Genomic DNA, 13,921 nt, shown 5'->3' on the forward strand with positions numbered 1-13,921 from the left:
TTTATACGAATATCACTCAAAGAAAATAAATTTTAGATCCCTTGAGTAGTTAAGTAATCGATAGATACTAAATTATTTTCCTCACTCGTCGCTTATCTTATCTGACGCTTTTGATGTTATACTCAGAATTTAGCAGTGGCATTTCCATTAAAACTAAGATATTCCTCATAATTTGAAATTCCAAAACATTTGATTAATTTTAAAATGCCTTCAAAAGTAACAATCAAGTGTCAATGCTTAAATCTTTAATGTGGTTTTCGTGTCAGGGCGAAGGGAGGAATACAATATTGTGTCAGATTCAGATCAGTCAGATCAGCAACACAACAAAAACACTAAACAAGTGCTTTTGTACAAAAACACTAAGAAAGTGATTCTTCTCCAACCAATCGTGCCATTCCAAGGGGCCCGTTGTTTATAATTCTCGCGAAACACCAAACCCCAAAACTGGGAATGCGTTCTTATTAGGCCAAAAGTAAATGAGACGCTCCATGCCACTGGCCTATAGATAGCCCGCCCTGAATGTGTGTGTATCTCTGCCCCTGTGTGCGAAACCAATAATCTCTGATTGCGAGTTTCGATGACAATGTAGTTGCCGTTTTGTAGCAATACGAAAATGTACCAATGACAGTTCCTTAAATATTTACATACAAAATGTTTTCCAAGCTAGCCATCTAAAAATATCAACTGTTTCGGGGGAAATATTGTTTTTAGTGTTTTACGTTTGAAAAGCGGGTCAAACATGACGTCGGTGCGCGGATCTGCTATATTTGCATCAATATGGACTACGGTAAGGGAATTTTATTACGTTTCATATATATTCCCATATAATAGAGACGGCGAACATTTCAAAGAAGGGATTATGAAAGTCTATCTATTTACAGGTTAGACCTGTCATTGGCTGGTTTAAGCACTCTCTTTACTCACTCACCATTCTGCTTATGTTAATAACTCCTCGGGAGGCGAAATCCAATTCATGTGTGCAAACATTTGTGTGGCTATAATGTCACATGAGTCTAGTCGTAGAATACAATACTTTACATATTATTTCTAATACTTTCTTAAGTTTTTGAGCCGTATTTTACTTTGACATACTTTTACGATTATTTTTAGAAGTTATGGAAAACAGATTATTGAAAAGTATTTATATTACGTAAGTCTTCATTTTTTTTTAAATACGGGCATTAAAAAACATATCATCTTTTGTTCAATGCAACACGACGATACAGCACCCTTTCCAGAGGGATGTTTTAGCAAAGTCTTATAACAGATAAACTCAAAATAATGTTTAATAATAATTTATACTCGTCTTGTCGACTGGGGAAATCCACAACATAACAAATTGAAATATATTTGTATTTTTTAGAAATAATACTTTGCGAAATAATTTAGTCAGATGAACCTCTTCACAACAATAAAGGTTTCAGCTCTTTAACTTCACTAAAATCAACAAATTGAAGAATTGAAGAAATATGGATGTTCAAACATAGGCCAAATTGTAAATGTTACACAGTGTGTAAAGTGGCCACTTAAACCAGCCAATGACAGGTCATAAGCCCTGTAAATGGCTAGACTTCCATATTCCCTTATTTAAGGTATTCTTCACCCCTGTTATAATTTGTTAATGTTACATCTCGGTTAGTAGTTGAGCGTTTTGAAATTGAATGCAAAGAATACTGACTTATCTTGTTCACATTCTATAAGGATGTTTATCTGTATTATTCATTTTTATCTTTTTTTTTGCTGTCATAAAAATAAAACTGTAATTAATTTATTTCAAATAAAGAATCTATTATAAATCCGCAACTATTCATTATTGATATTATGATTTGACGAAGAATGGAACATGATTGACAAAAGTCTGCATAAGATTAATTTAATACAATATATCGATAACTTTATATCATAAGAACATTGGCAAAATCAAATTCTATACCTTCCTACAGTAAAAAAAATCGAAAATCGTTATATTTTTTTAAACTAAAATGCAGATGATGGAATAACGGAAAGTTTCACGGTTACCCGTTAGTTATTATATTTATTTTTTTAACATTTTGTACATTATGTTATTTGTACATTAGCGGGCTTATTGCCAAATGGAAATTTCTTCCAACCAACCAATAAAATAAAAGTTTTATTTTTACAAGTCAAGTTACAGAACATAGTCGATAGAAAAAAAAATTAAATAGTCAAAGATATATAAAAATAGAAATAAACGTATTTGTATTATATCCTTGCGTGGAGTAACCTGGTGGCCAAAAAAGTAGGTAACTGTTTTAAAGATAAAAAAATATTGGACAATTATTAAGTGTTTGTCATCAACAGTATACAAAATTATTAAAAGTAAAAATAATTATTCGTGTAATTCTAAGTTAGTATAAGCCTGATTATGAGGTAGTACCTTCGAAACTTTTTGATGATTGTATTCTCCCTGTACGCTGCGAAACTTTTGTGTTCACGAAAAAAAATTTGCACAAATTATCAGTGACATAGAGATCCATGGAAAGTAAAATGCTGGGTATTTGTTGAGAGACAGAAAAACCGATACATGGATTAGAGCGAGAACAAAGGTCACCAATGTGGTTCATAGGGCTGCCAATCAGAAATGGAGCTGGGTTGGTCATATAATCCGAACCACAGGCTCTAGGTGGACCAAAAGAGTCCTGGCAGGCCTCAAACAAGGTGGTCTGATGACATAAGACGAGTTGCAGGAAATGGTTGGATGTGGTTGGCTCAGGATAGGGAGATATGGAGACTAAAGGGGGAGGCCTATGTTCACCATTGGACAAGAGACGGCTGATGATGAACTTCGACGTATAACAGAAAATAAAAGTGATTTATACAAATATTTAAATAAATAAGTATACCTTCTATGTAGTAAAAATTATTTTTTTTGCCACTAAAATATTAAAGAAAAACCTGAAAAATCCCAATTTGCAAAACACCTCATAAATAACACACATAATTTGACAAACAAAAATAAATCCGAACCATTACACATAGAAAATAAAGGCCATAGACTTAATCTGTTAGAACAGCTAGAAATAATAAAAAAATAACAATAACCCTGCTAATATACTTATAAATGAACAGTTAAACCTAGTTAATTCACCTTTACTTAATATTTTTAAAAAATAAAAACTGAATTATTTATAATTGTAATCTTGTAATTGTAAATTTGTTATTCCATATTATGTAAGAGTATAATATATTTTTTATTATATACCTACTAAATATATAAAAACTTGTCATGTTCCCAATAAATTAAATTAAAATGAAATAATACTATAAAATCTGAATGTATTTTTACCTTAGTTGACATTAAACATGAATGAAAAGTGTGTAAAACACCAATGTAGAGTTTCAACAATAATTTTCAAAATTAACCCGTATAAATGAAATCAATATTTTTAACGTTATTATATTAATTTTAAAGTCATACCCTTACAAATATTTTTAAATAATGGAAGTTTTTTCCAAAATATTCCTCTAATATACTCAGTATACCCTAATTGAATTATAATTACTCTACTTATTTTGGCTTGTATAGAAATCCACAAACATAAAATAGCAATTATTTTTAGTATATAAGGAAACTTTGTAAATATTTAAGTTAGTTTGTTTGAAAATGTCCTAACAAGACGAAACGCGTCATAATATACCCTTTGTATATTTTATAAAAAATAAAGTAGGATTATAATCCAATAAACTTGTTTTATTTTGGATACATTACCAAATTAAATATGAATAATTGTTGGAATGTATTGTAAAGAATAAACCAGTTAACTTTTTGTAACAAAGGGATGTATTATGTTAAGCACAATGTGGATTCAAAATGAATCAATCCTGCGAAATAGCTATTAATCTTGTTTTAGACTGGAAAGAGGAAACTAACCAAAACACGTTCGCAGTTTTCTTGGACCTCGAAAGAGCCTTTGAAACGATTGACAGTTAAATATATTTTTTAAAAACTGTAGAGAATTGGAATAAAAGTAACAGAAATACAATGGTTTGGTGAATATCTGAGTGACAGATTCCAAATAACAAAAGTGAATGACGAAGTTTCTGAGTTTCTAAAAATAGCATTAGGAGTACCACAATGATCTGTTTTCGAACCAGTTCTATTTACTATATACATTAATGATATTGTATAGGACATTAAAATATTCTTAAATAAGACTCTTTGCAAACGATGTGTTAATACATATATCGGGAGAAAATTATACAATAATAACAATAATGGACAAATTGAATCATAATAATGTATCTCTATGGTTAAAAAATAATAAATTTAAATTAAATATAAACGAAACGAAATATATGAATAAAGGAACACAAGAATAAAAATAATGCCGTCAATTGTAGTAGATAATAAAAAACTGAATGAAGTTGGTGAAATTATATATTTGGGTAAAATTATGGATTTCAAACTTACATTTCATCAAAATACTAAGATGGTAACGAAAATGATTTCATTTTGGGAAGAATGAGAGAAGAAGATTTGTTGATAAAGATTCATGCCAAATTATTTATAAACCACGATAATTAAAACAAACAAACCATTTTACAAAACAATGCTTTAAGAATCATTTTGAAAAAAAATAGATAAACGAGTGTGAATTTGATGTTAAATGAATTAAAAGTACTTAAATATTGTTATATTTTTTTTTTTTTAAAACACAAAATTTTGTAAAAAAAAATATCAAAGCCAACATGAACATAATCACAATACAAGAGAAAGGGAAAAAATCAGACTCCCATTTAAAAAAAAGTTAAAGTCACAAAATTCGATTTTATTTCAAAAATATTATGAAATGGGAAAAAAAACATTTATGATGAAAAAAAATTAAAATTCAAGCAGGAGGTTAAGAAATATGTGTTAAATACTTTTTCAATGAAATATATGTGTATTGTTATAATTAGAGCACACATAAGAATATATTTATGAGTGCCCGATTTCAAGATTTAAAAATAAGATAAAAAATAAATAATAGATTTAAAAAAATATATCTGTAAGAAATAAAAGAAGAGTGATACTTTAATCGACAAATTTCGAATATCCAGTGACCGGTTTCATCGCTTTCGCGACATCTTCGAGACTGGTATTTCTATAATAAATTACAATGAACTTCCATCAAGAATTTTCACTTACAAACTTAAAAGTTTTTCCTATTTTTATATTTATTGTAAAAAATGTTTACCCGGCGATATATACCCGGTGTCCGTTTTTAATTTTAATATGGTCCTGTTATTTTTTTAGGCATTGATATTTAAATAGCCTCTTAGAATGGTTGTTTTTTTTTTAAATCACGTCACTACGATTTATCGTCAGAGGGTTATATTTTATACCGATTGAGTCCATGACAAAATGTCTCAAAAACTATCTCAAAATGGCATTTAAATAAGTCAGTGATTCCAAATTTCACGTCGCTACGACTTACCGTTAAAAGTTCAATTTTATACCAATGAAGCAGAAGAAAAATTTGGCTTTCAACACCAGTGCTGAATTAGAAATGGCATTTGAAATGTTGATGTTTTAATTTATTTAGCTACATACAACCAAAAGTTAGATTTTATAATAATATCAAGAAGTAATACCAAGGACGTCCGAGAAAAAAATGACTTAATTAGAGCGAGATAAAAATAAGATTTTACATATTGGTTCTAAATGTCACGTTGCTAAAACATACCATATCAAAGGAGTTTCTATATTTTTATGTCAACAGAGTGTTTATGACGGTTCGTTTATTGCACAGTCGATAAATAAAATACATGCTGTCACGTATGACAACTCAATGAGACTACAGGTCCTGTGATAAATTGAGACATGCATTTGAGGGTATTGCCAATAACGGAAAATTAGTTATTGATGCCAAAATAAACTATGGGTACATAAAAACCTACCTACCTACCTAAATAATAGCGTAATTCAAAACCGTATTTAAATCTTGCAAAAACAGATTCGAATCATACTCGACACCGCAAACTTTCAGCATTCTCTATCTAGTTGGTGAAGCATTCTAGTTTCAAAGTTTTTCGCAAATATCTCAGTGGAGATTTCAAAGTTGCCTCATACAATGTATTATGTGTGTTACGTGAGAGAGCTCATTTGCTTATTTTATGGAACTCCTATTTAACATCCGAAATGGGTAACATTATTAGATTAACATATTACAACAGAGATGAAGAACATTTTATAGAAGAAAATATAGAAATCTAGGTATCTACAGGGCTTATGACCTGTCATTGGCTGGTTTAAGTGATTTACTTTACATACTGTGTAGCGTTCATCATTCTGTCTATATTTGAAATTTTAAATACCTTCAATTCTTCCATCTGTTGGAGTTTGTCAAGTTACAGAGCTGAAACTTTTTTTAATGTGGGTGAGACCACTTAAACCAGTGAATGACAGGTCATAAGCCCTGCAAACGCCTAGACTTCTGTATTCTCTTCTCTCAAATGTTTTCCATTTCTGTTGTAATATTTTTATATTAACATACCCCTAGAGAGTTTAATCCCTGTCAACAAAAATTTGGGCCAATTCAAAAGACTGTTGATTATCATGTCAAATAAATATTATATACGATTATATTTTTGTGAATAACATTTCCTCATAACTCGATCTAAGAAATTGTTGTTCTCATACCTGAAATAATTAACTTACGTAGGCTTGACAGTATTCAAGAAGTAATATGTTTATTCTAGTAAATTTGTTCCTTAATTGGCCAGAGTTATTTTCACTACTCAGTTGACTAGAACCTAAGCATGATGAATGTTGTAAAAAGTCTTAGATTTAAATTATACAAAATAAGCAGTCTTGCCGAATTATCGTTCAAAAAACTTTTTAGGGTAATTAAATTTCATTTAGTTAAAAAATCAAATTAGTTAGAATACTCTTTTATTTTTCCAGTAATCTAAGTCAACAAATTTCATCAAAATTCTGAGGATTATATCCGATGTTAAAAATGTATTAAGGTTAGTTTTAGTCGACGTATGAATTTGCTTTATTCTGTGTATTCGCATTTTTTTATTTAAAAGTGCATAAATAATATTGTTTTATCTTAGAAAAATTCCGCAATCCAATTCGTCGTAATATGATTTTAATTATCGAATTGCAATAACGCTACTTCTCACCAGTTACAAACGTTACTGGAAGGAATAAATAGGTTCCGACCGAGAGGAAGTTTAATCGTCTATTTCCCCTAAGAGATTCCCGCTGCTGATGGATGGCTGTTCTTACTTACAAAATCGGTGAGATTTTTCTAAGAGAACTTTGTAAACTTTGCAAATTCTTGCCGTTTTATTGTATTTATTGAAGATTTCAGCATAAATACAATTTATAAAAATATACAAAGAATAAATGCAATGATAGATATTCTCAGGAATACACGGAAGAGGGATAAATCGGTTTCTTTGTGTGTGTAAATATGTTTCAGAGATTGGTTGGGAGGGTGGGATATCTGTGTGATTGTGTGAGGGAGGGTGTGTATTATAATGGTACGAGTGCATGTACATTATTGCAGAAGTTTCAAAAAGATATGAGCAATGAAATTTAAAATATAAAATATAACTTTATTTCAAACAAAAATAAGAAAGTACTTAGCACTAGGAAACAAATAAACATAAGTTATGTCTGTTCAAATTTAAAAATTGGCACCAAAAGTATAACAAAATTGTAAAACCTATTTGTCATTCAAAGAAAATTGTCTGCCCTACTGGTGTTTGCTTTTACATTACGTACGTTATTCAGTTTAATTACAAGCCTTTAAAATGAAATGTCAAGTAGACGAAAGTGAGCATTTACGAAACTTGCTTCTGTTCACGTTCAATCGAAAGGAAAAAGCGGACACAATTCTTAGCCAATGGGATGTTGTGTAGAAGATCTTAACCCAGACTTTTGCATCGCAACTCCAGCTGAAACCATAGGCATGAAAAATTATAGGGGAAACTATTTTAGTAATACTTCCGGTAGGTTCATTCAAATAACAATCGTTCCAGAGTTGAAAGGTCCTGCTTCTTATTTTCCTTTTGGTAAAGCTGAGCGTAAAATTGGCAAAATCAGGGGCTGTATTCTTGAGCGTAGCCTTCCGAACCTTTTCGTCAGTCTTCTTGTTGTTAAGAATTCCGCATTGTCCTCGTATCCAGCCGATGTACACGTCCTGGCGTCTGCATCGTAGTTTCTGGATATCTGTTCTGATGTCTATTACAATAGAGTCAGGTATTGCATAGACGCCAAATTCGCAATCTGTTAGGATCGTTATTTTCTTCTATCTGTTTGGTGGCTTCCTCGAAATATAGACCAGGGCTTTTCTGATCGCAAAGAGTTCCACCTGAAGCACGGAGCAGAAATCACCAAATTTAAATTTTTTTCGACGGCAGTTTTCTGATGCCATCGTAAAATACAAAAGCCGCACCCACTTTGCCGTCCAAGAGACTGCCATCTGGGTAGATTCTCAACTCTTCCTCCACCGTTCTTAATCATGTAAGCCGTGATCTATCGGATAGCGCTCCGCCAAATGAGGAAGTGAGAAATGTTCCCCCACTCCCTGGTAAAATCTGTCCTGTGGCAGGTTTTGCAAGGTGAGGCTCTTTTTCACCTCTGCAAGCTCCCTGACCCACAGATCGAGTGGCATACATCCACTCAAAATCACTCACTGTGCTGGTACCAAGGAGATTGTTCTGTATCCTTTGCATGACCTGATGGCTGTTTGTCGTCGGATGGAGTTTTGTTTCTTCCGGTTAACTTTTTTGTTGACCACGTCCACCCACACGCTTGAGGCGTACGTGATCAGAGGCTCTACTGCATAACCTCTAGCGACGCACTCCATGTGGGTTTAGTGCCTCTTACGAGTTTGTTTTTAATGCCTTAGGCTTTTTACAAACACTTTTAACGTGTTTGCACGAATTAAGGTTGCGATCTATGGTAAGACCTAGCACCTTAAAGTGGTCCACGTGATTCAAATGGACTCTGTTCATGTAAATGGCTAGCTGGTGGTCCTTTCTTCTGGTTATAAACATTGTGGTGGTTTTGTCTTTGACGAATTGGAATTTGGCTTTAGAGCCCCATGCTGTGATAATCTTCCCAACTTATGTTAACCCAATATAAGAGAAAAGGATTTTTTTTATACGCATTTCTAATTTTCATTTATTACAATCAAATGAGTCAATATAGGGAAAATTTAAATTATATTCGCGAGGTTTCCGTATAAGTGAAGAGTTCTAGACAAAGTTCGCACGACCTGCTTATACATAAAAAAGAGAGCCCGTCATGTAACGGGTGCGGTAGCCTAGGGCGTTTAGTAATAACAATGACACAAGATCTGGGTTATCAAGGGCTCCACTTAGTATTTTCATCAACAACCCGCATGTCTAACAGCACACGGCAATTTTTAAAACTAAACATGTGATGCTTTTTACAGAAAGATTTAGACAATTTAGAATTTATGGCGATATACCTTTATTTCCTGTTTATTTGTTGTTGAAATGTTTGTTGAATTATTTTAAAACTTTTTTTATCTGTGACATATTGAGGATACTAAACAGAAAAGGCTAAATCGAGCAAACTGCGAATATATGCGAAGTAAACTCTTTGAATTTTGACAATATCTTCAAATCCCTGACATGTACGAAAAACCGCACCAAGACTTCCATGTGCTAGGATCAGCACGTCAAATTTGATTCTCAAATATATACGGCGGGTTTAAAGATTTAAGTTTTAGAAAATCCGATTCGTTTCTTATTCGCGGAGAACCGTCGGATTTTCTTTCATTAATATTACAATGTTTCACCTAGTATAACCGTTAACCGTGCTTACACCATAAGAATCGCACAATAATTTACAATCCATAAACATTTCCTTGATTGTCGGAGTTAAATGGTCGTGGAAGAAAATCTTTTTAGATAGACCGAGTAGGTCAATGTTTGCTGATGTATTTTTTTTTGTTTCCGAATTCCAGATCAAATATTGCCTTTCTGGCGGATTTTCAATTTGGCAATTAGGGTTTCTGGACCACCGGCCTGCCTCTAGTTTAAAAAGTCGCACTCGATGTACAAATTCAATATCATCAAGCGTCGGGGACACTCCAGCAAGTTATGAAATCTTCTACAGGATATCGAGATTGTTTATTCGTATCTATTCCGAACTAGTTTTCCGGTTCAGTAATACAAATTTGAGACATTTTACCAAATTTTAACCTCAAGTTCTGTTATAAAATGATTTAACGGCAAATATTTGTAATATTATTTTGTATAAAATTTGAAATAAAATGTTAAAACCAAAAATATAAAAAACTCTTTTCCGATAGTACCTGAGATACGTGATAATCCACAGGCGTTAATAAATATATAAATAAAAGTTTACCATTTTGGCGAAATATTAGCTGGCAGACATTTCTTGGAAACTACTTAACGGGATTTGTGCCTGAATACGACTACTTGTAACCGATCCGTTACAGGGAGGGGGGTGGCGGCCCACCCGGCAAACGGGAGGCTTGGGAGCCCGGCGCACCGAGAGAGCGCTGACTGCTAAGTCAACCTCAGTGGTCCTGAAAGGGGGCTTTCTAACGGGTCCTGTTGGTGTAAAGAGGCAATCGCAGTCAGGGCAGTCAAGGCGGAAGCCAGCAGCAAAGCACGAAGTCCAGCGGGAAGCGAAGGGCGCGGAGGCGTAGAATGAAGGAAGCAAAGTGGTAGCAAAGTGGTGACTTTATCGAGTCTATTTTTTAAAATCAAAAACTTTGTTCTAATAAAGGAAAAAAAAATGTATGAAGCCTATGTAAAAACTAAAATATGTTATATGCAACTACTATGGGGAACAGAAAATCGAAATGACATAAACAGACTACAAAGACAGCAAAATAAAATATTAAAGTTGGTATTTGACCTTCCCTATCTAACAGCAACTAAAGAACTTTTTGAACAAACTAAACAAGTAAATGTAACTGAACTATTTAAACTAGAATCTTTAAAATTTATTCATAAATTAGCCACTGATGTAATTGTAGACGAAGAATTAAAACTTGATAAAACTGTAGTAAACATGAACACAATACGAGAATATCCGAAAAATATCATACACAATATTTTAAAACGAGAAAAGGACAATCGAGACTTATAAACCATGGACTGAAATTATACAATAAACTACCAGACAAAACTAAACAAAAGATTCAGACAACTTTTATAAAAGATGTTAAAAATATTATTATTAACAGTAGAATGTGAATTTTAAAAGTGAAAATATTTTGTTAAATGTATGTAACCCGTAAGGGTTTATCAATGAAATTTAATTAAAAAAAAATAAAAAAAGAAACACACAATTCTAGTGCCTGGAGCGAACTGATCGTTTAGTATTAGTATCTTTGAGTGGCGAAATGGAGTTCCTAGTCCTAGTCTATGGTGAGTCGTAGCTTTGGGATGGGTTGTATTGTTTCCTGATATACGGAGTGACTTTTAAGTCTTTTGATGGTGGGCTGGTAAATGTATTTTTATTTACTTATTTGGTTATCTTAAAAAATATTATAAAAGAAAGAAGTATTTTTTTTTTTTTAATATTTTTTAAATTTAAGAAATCAAAAACGTACTTTTTTTTAAATTTTCTTTTTTTTTTCCTCTTTTCTCCCGTATATCAGGGGACGGGAGGGGTAGGGTAGATGATGGATACAGGTCGGAGATTAAGGAGGTCAGTTATGGGATCTAGCAGGCCGAGGCCTGCGATTGAAGGGTTGGAATTTCGGTGCAGAGATTGGAAGAACTTTGTAGCTAGTTTTTTTTATGTAAGTGTTGAGTGTTCGTATCCCGGTATGTGATTGTGTTTCTGACAAACCACGGGGCTTGTATAATGATTTGTAGAGTTTTGTTTTGGAAAGGCTGTAGTTTGTGGATATGATAGGCGGTACCCCAGATGGGGCTAGGCCGTTTTCTATTTTTTTATTACAGTCGGAAGTGAGGTGGGCTACAGCGCACTTGACGCACCTAGGAGTAACGCTGCAGAATGAGACGAAGTGGTTTAACTATTGGCAGCGATGCCATTGGGTAGGGGTGATTTTTTTGTTTAGGTTTTCAGATTTGATGGTCAGGTTAAAAAGATTTGTGATAATGAAAATTTCCTTTCCAGAGGGGGAGTTTTCAACTTGAACAAGAATTAATGGAATAGGACGACGGTTGACTTCTTTTTTTCATTCTGTGTACTGAAATGACTGGGTAGGATTTGGCGAGTTCTTCTAAAATTTCTTCTTCTGTAATGTCGGCGGGGATTCCACGTATAACTTTTTTAATAGACCGGTTTTCAGCTGGACTAAATGAGTAAAATTCAATTTTCTGCCGCTGCCGTGTACGCGAGCCGCCACCGGGGAGTGGGGGTGCGGGATATCACTCGCCCGGCTTCCCCCACTCTCATTCTGCCCGACGGCCGGCCACGTAAATAGCGTCGTCCACCCGCGCGCGGGCTTAGTCGACAGTATGCCGCGCAACATACAAGAATGAACATAAATAAACATATATTATAACATAAATAATAGTTAATATTTTCATACATGCAATATCCATTAAATCCATTTATTCTATATTTTATCCTCGGTATTGTCAAGGCCGACTCCGAAAGTGAAACTACTCGTCTTTATTGAGGATTAAGGACTTGACTTTATTACATATACCGAGGCCCTAAACTAGTTAATTCCTTTATTTAAAAACACAATAAAATAATTCATTATAATATTGGGCGGTCTTGATTCTCATCCCGCGCGTCCAGAACACTACCAATATACATAAATTTTATTGAATTTGTCTGTATCGCGTTCCTTAAGAAAAACATCGAGCTAACAATAACCTCAACAATAAATAAACAGTTAGCTCATTTTTCCGAACGTTACTATTTTGCTACCTAAACCAAAACTAAAAATTGCTGTTTTACCCCTCTTTGATTTAAAATTAGAATAATTAAAGTCAACGCTGAAATTTTTATTGTAACATTACTTTTGACCTAGTTCTACGAAATCTGCAGATTTTTCCTATCTATCTAAGGAAGTTTATGACACTTTTCATTCTTCATACATTCAGGCATATCATCATACATTTTTAAACCCTTATACATCAAACAATTTTGCGACTCAGCTCTTTTCAATAATGGTAGTCTTATTTTATCCTTTTGTCTAGTAGCATATTCATGACAATTTTTGTTTAAGACAACTTTATCCTTAAAATATTTTGGTAATTTATCGTGAAAAAATTGATGTATAAATATCAACATATTAAATTTAAGTCTCCTTCTTACAGATAACCATTTTAGTTCATCTCTCATTTTTTTTACATTGCTATATTTATTTTTCTTAAGAACTATTCTCATCGCTTTATTTTGTAAAATTTCTAGTTTACTTAAATTTCCTTCGTTTGCTAAAAATAAGTAATCTATATGTGGAAGAATGATTGTTTTGTAAATTAGTTCTGCAGTATCTTTATTTAATTTATTTCTCAATCTACTGTGGAAAAATATTTTTTTTGATATTTTTTTATTTATGCCATAAAATCATTTTTAATTTTTTAATAATATATGACTTCTTCATTATCATCAATATGTCAACTTTTTGTCTTCACATTTCCCAAAGAACCTGTTTTATGTGTTACTTGGTTTTTATTTTACAATAAAACGCCTCAAACAAAAAAATTATGACTTAAATCTAAAAGGGTTGATCTCAGATATTGATTAATATGCCAACGTTTTATTTCTAATATATTAGAAAGAGGAAACTGGAAAACTGAAAATATTATCAAAGAGAGTTGCTAAATCATACAGTCTCAAAAGGTTCCTATCTAGCAAGCCTGTTTTAACCGGTTAATATCAAATAAAGGCGTCACCCGGTCACCAGGAGATAACAGACAGATCTCTCATAATATGGACTCCAGAAATCAATTCAGAAAACATAATATTGGA

The 13,921-nt window shown here is 32.7% G+C and overlaps 1 protein-coding gene across 1 annotated transcript in view; it reads left to right on the forward strand.

Moving 5' to 3' along the window:
* The first annotated feature begins 584 nt into the window (after positions 1-584).
* LOC148276490 (uncharacterized) overlaps positions 585-13,921 on the forward strand; it is a 44,140-nt gene continuing 30,803 nt past the window's right edge. Inside the window, exon 1 of the mRNA XM_088234172.1 lies at positions 585-787. Coding sequence (XP_088090298.1) covers positions 740-787 — 48 coding nt within the window. The 5' untranslated portion in view covers positions 585-739. The remainder of the gene's footprint in view (positions 788-13,921) is intronic.

The sequence above is a fragment of the Micrasema longulum genome, unplaced genomic scaffold, assembly GCF_059751315.1.
Source record: "Micrasema longulum isolate JH-2025_06_02 unplaced genomic scaffold, ASM5975131v1 h1tg001211l, whole genome shotgun sequence".
Classification (NCBI taxonomy): domain Eukaryota; kingdom Metazoa; phylum Arthropoda; class Insecta; order Trichoptera; family Brachycentridae; genus Micrasema; species Micrasema longulum.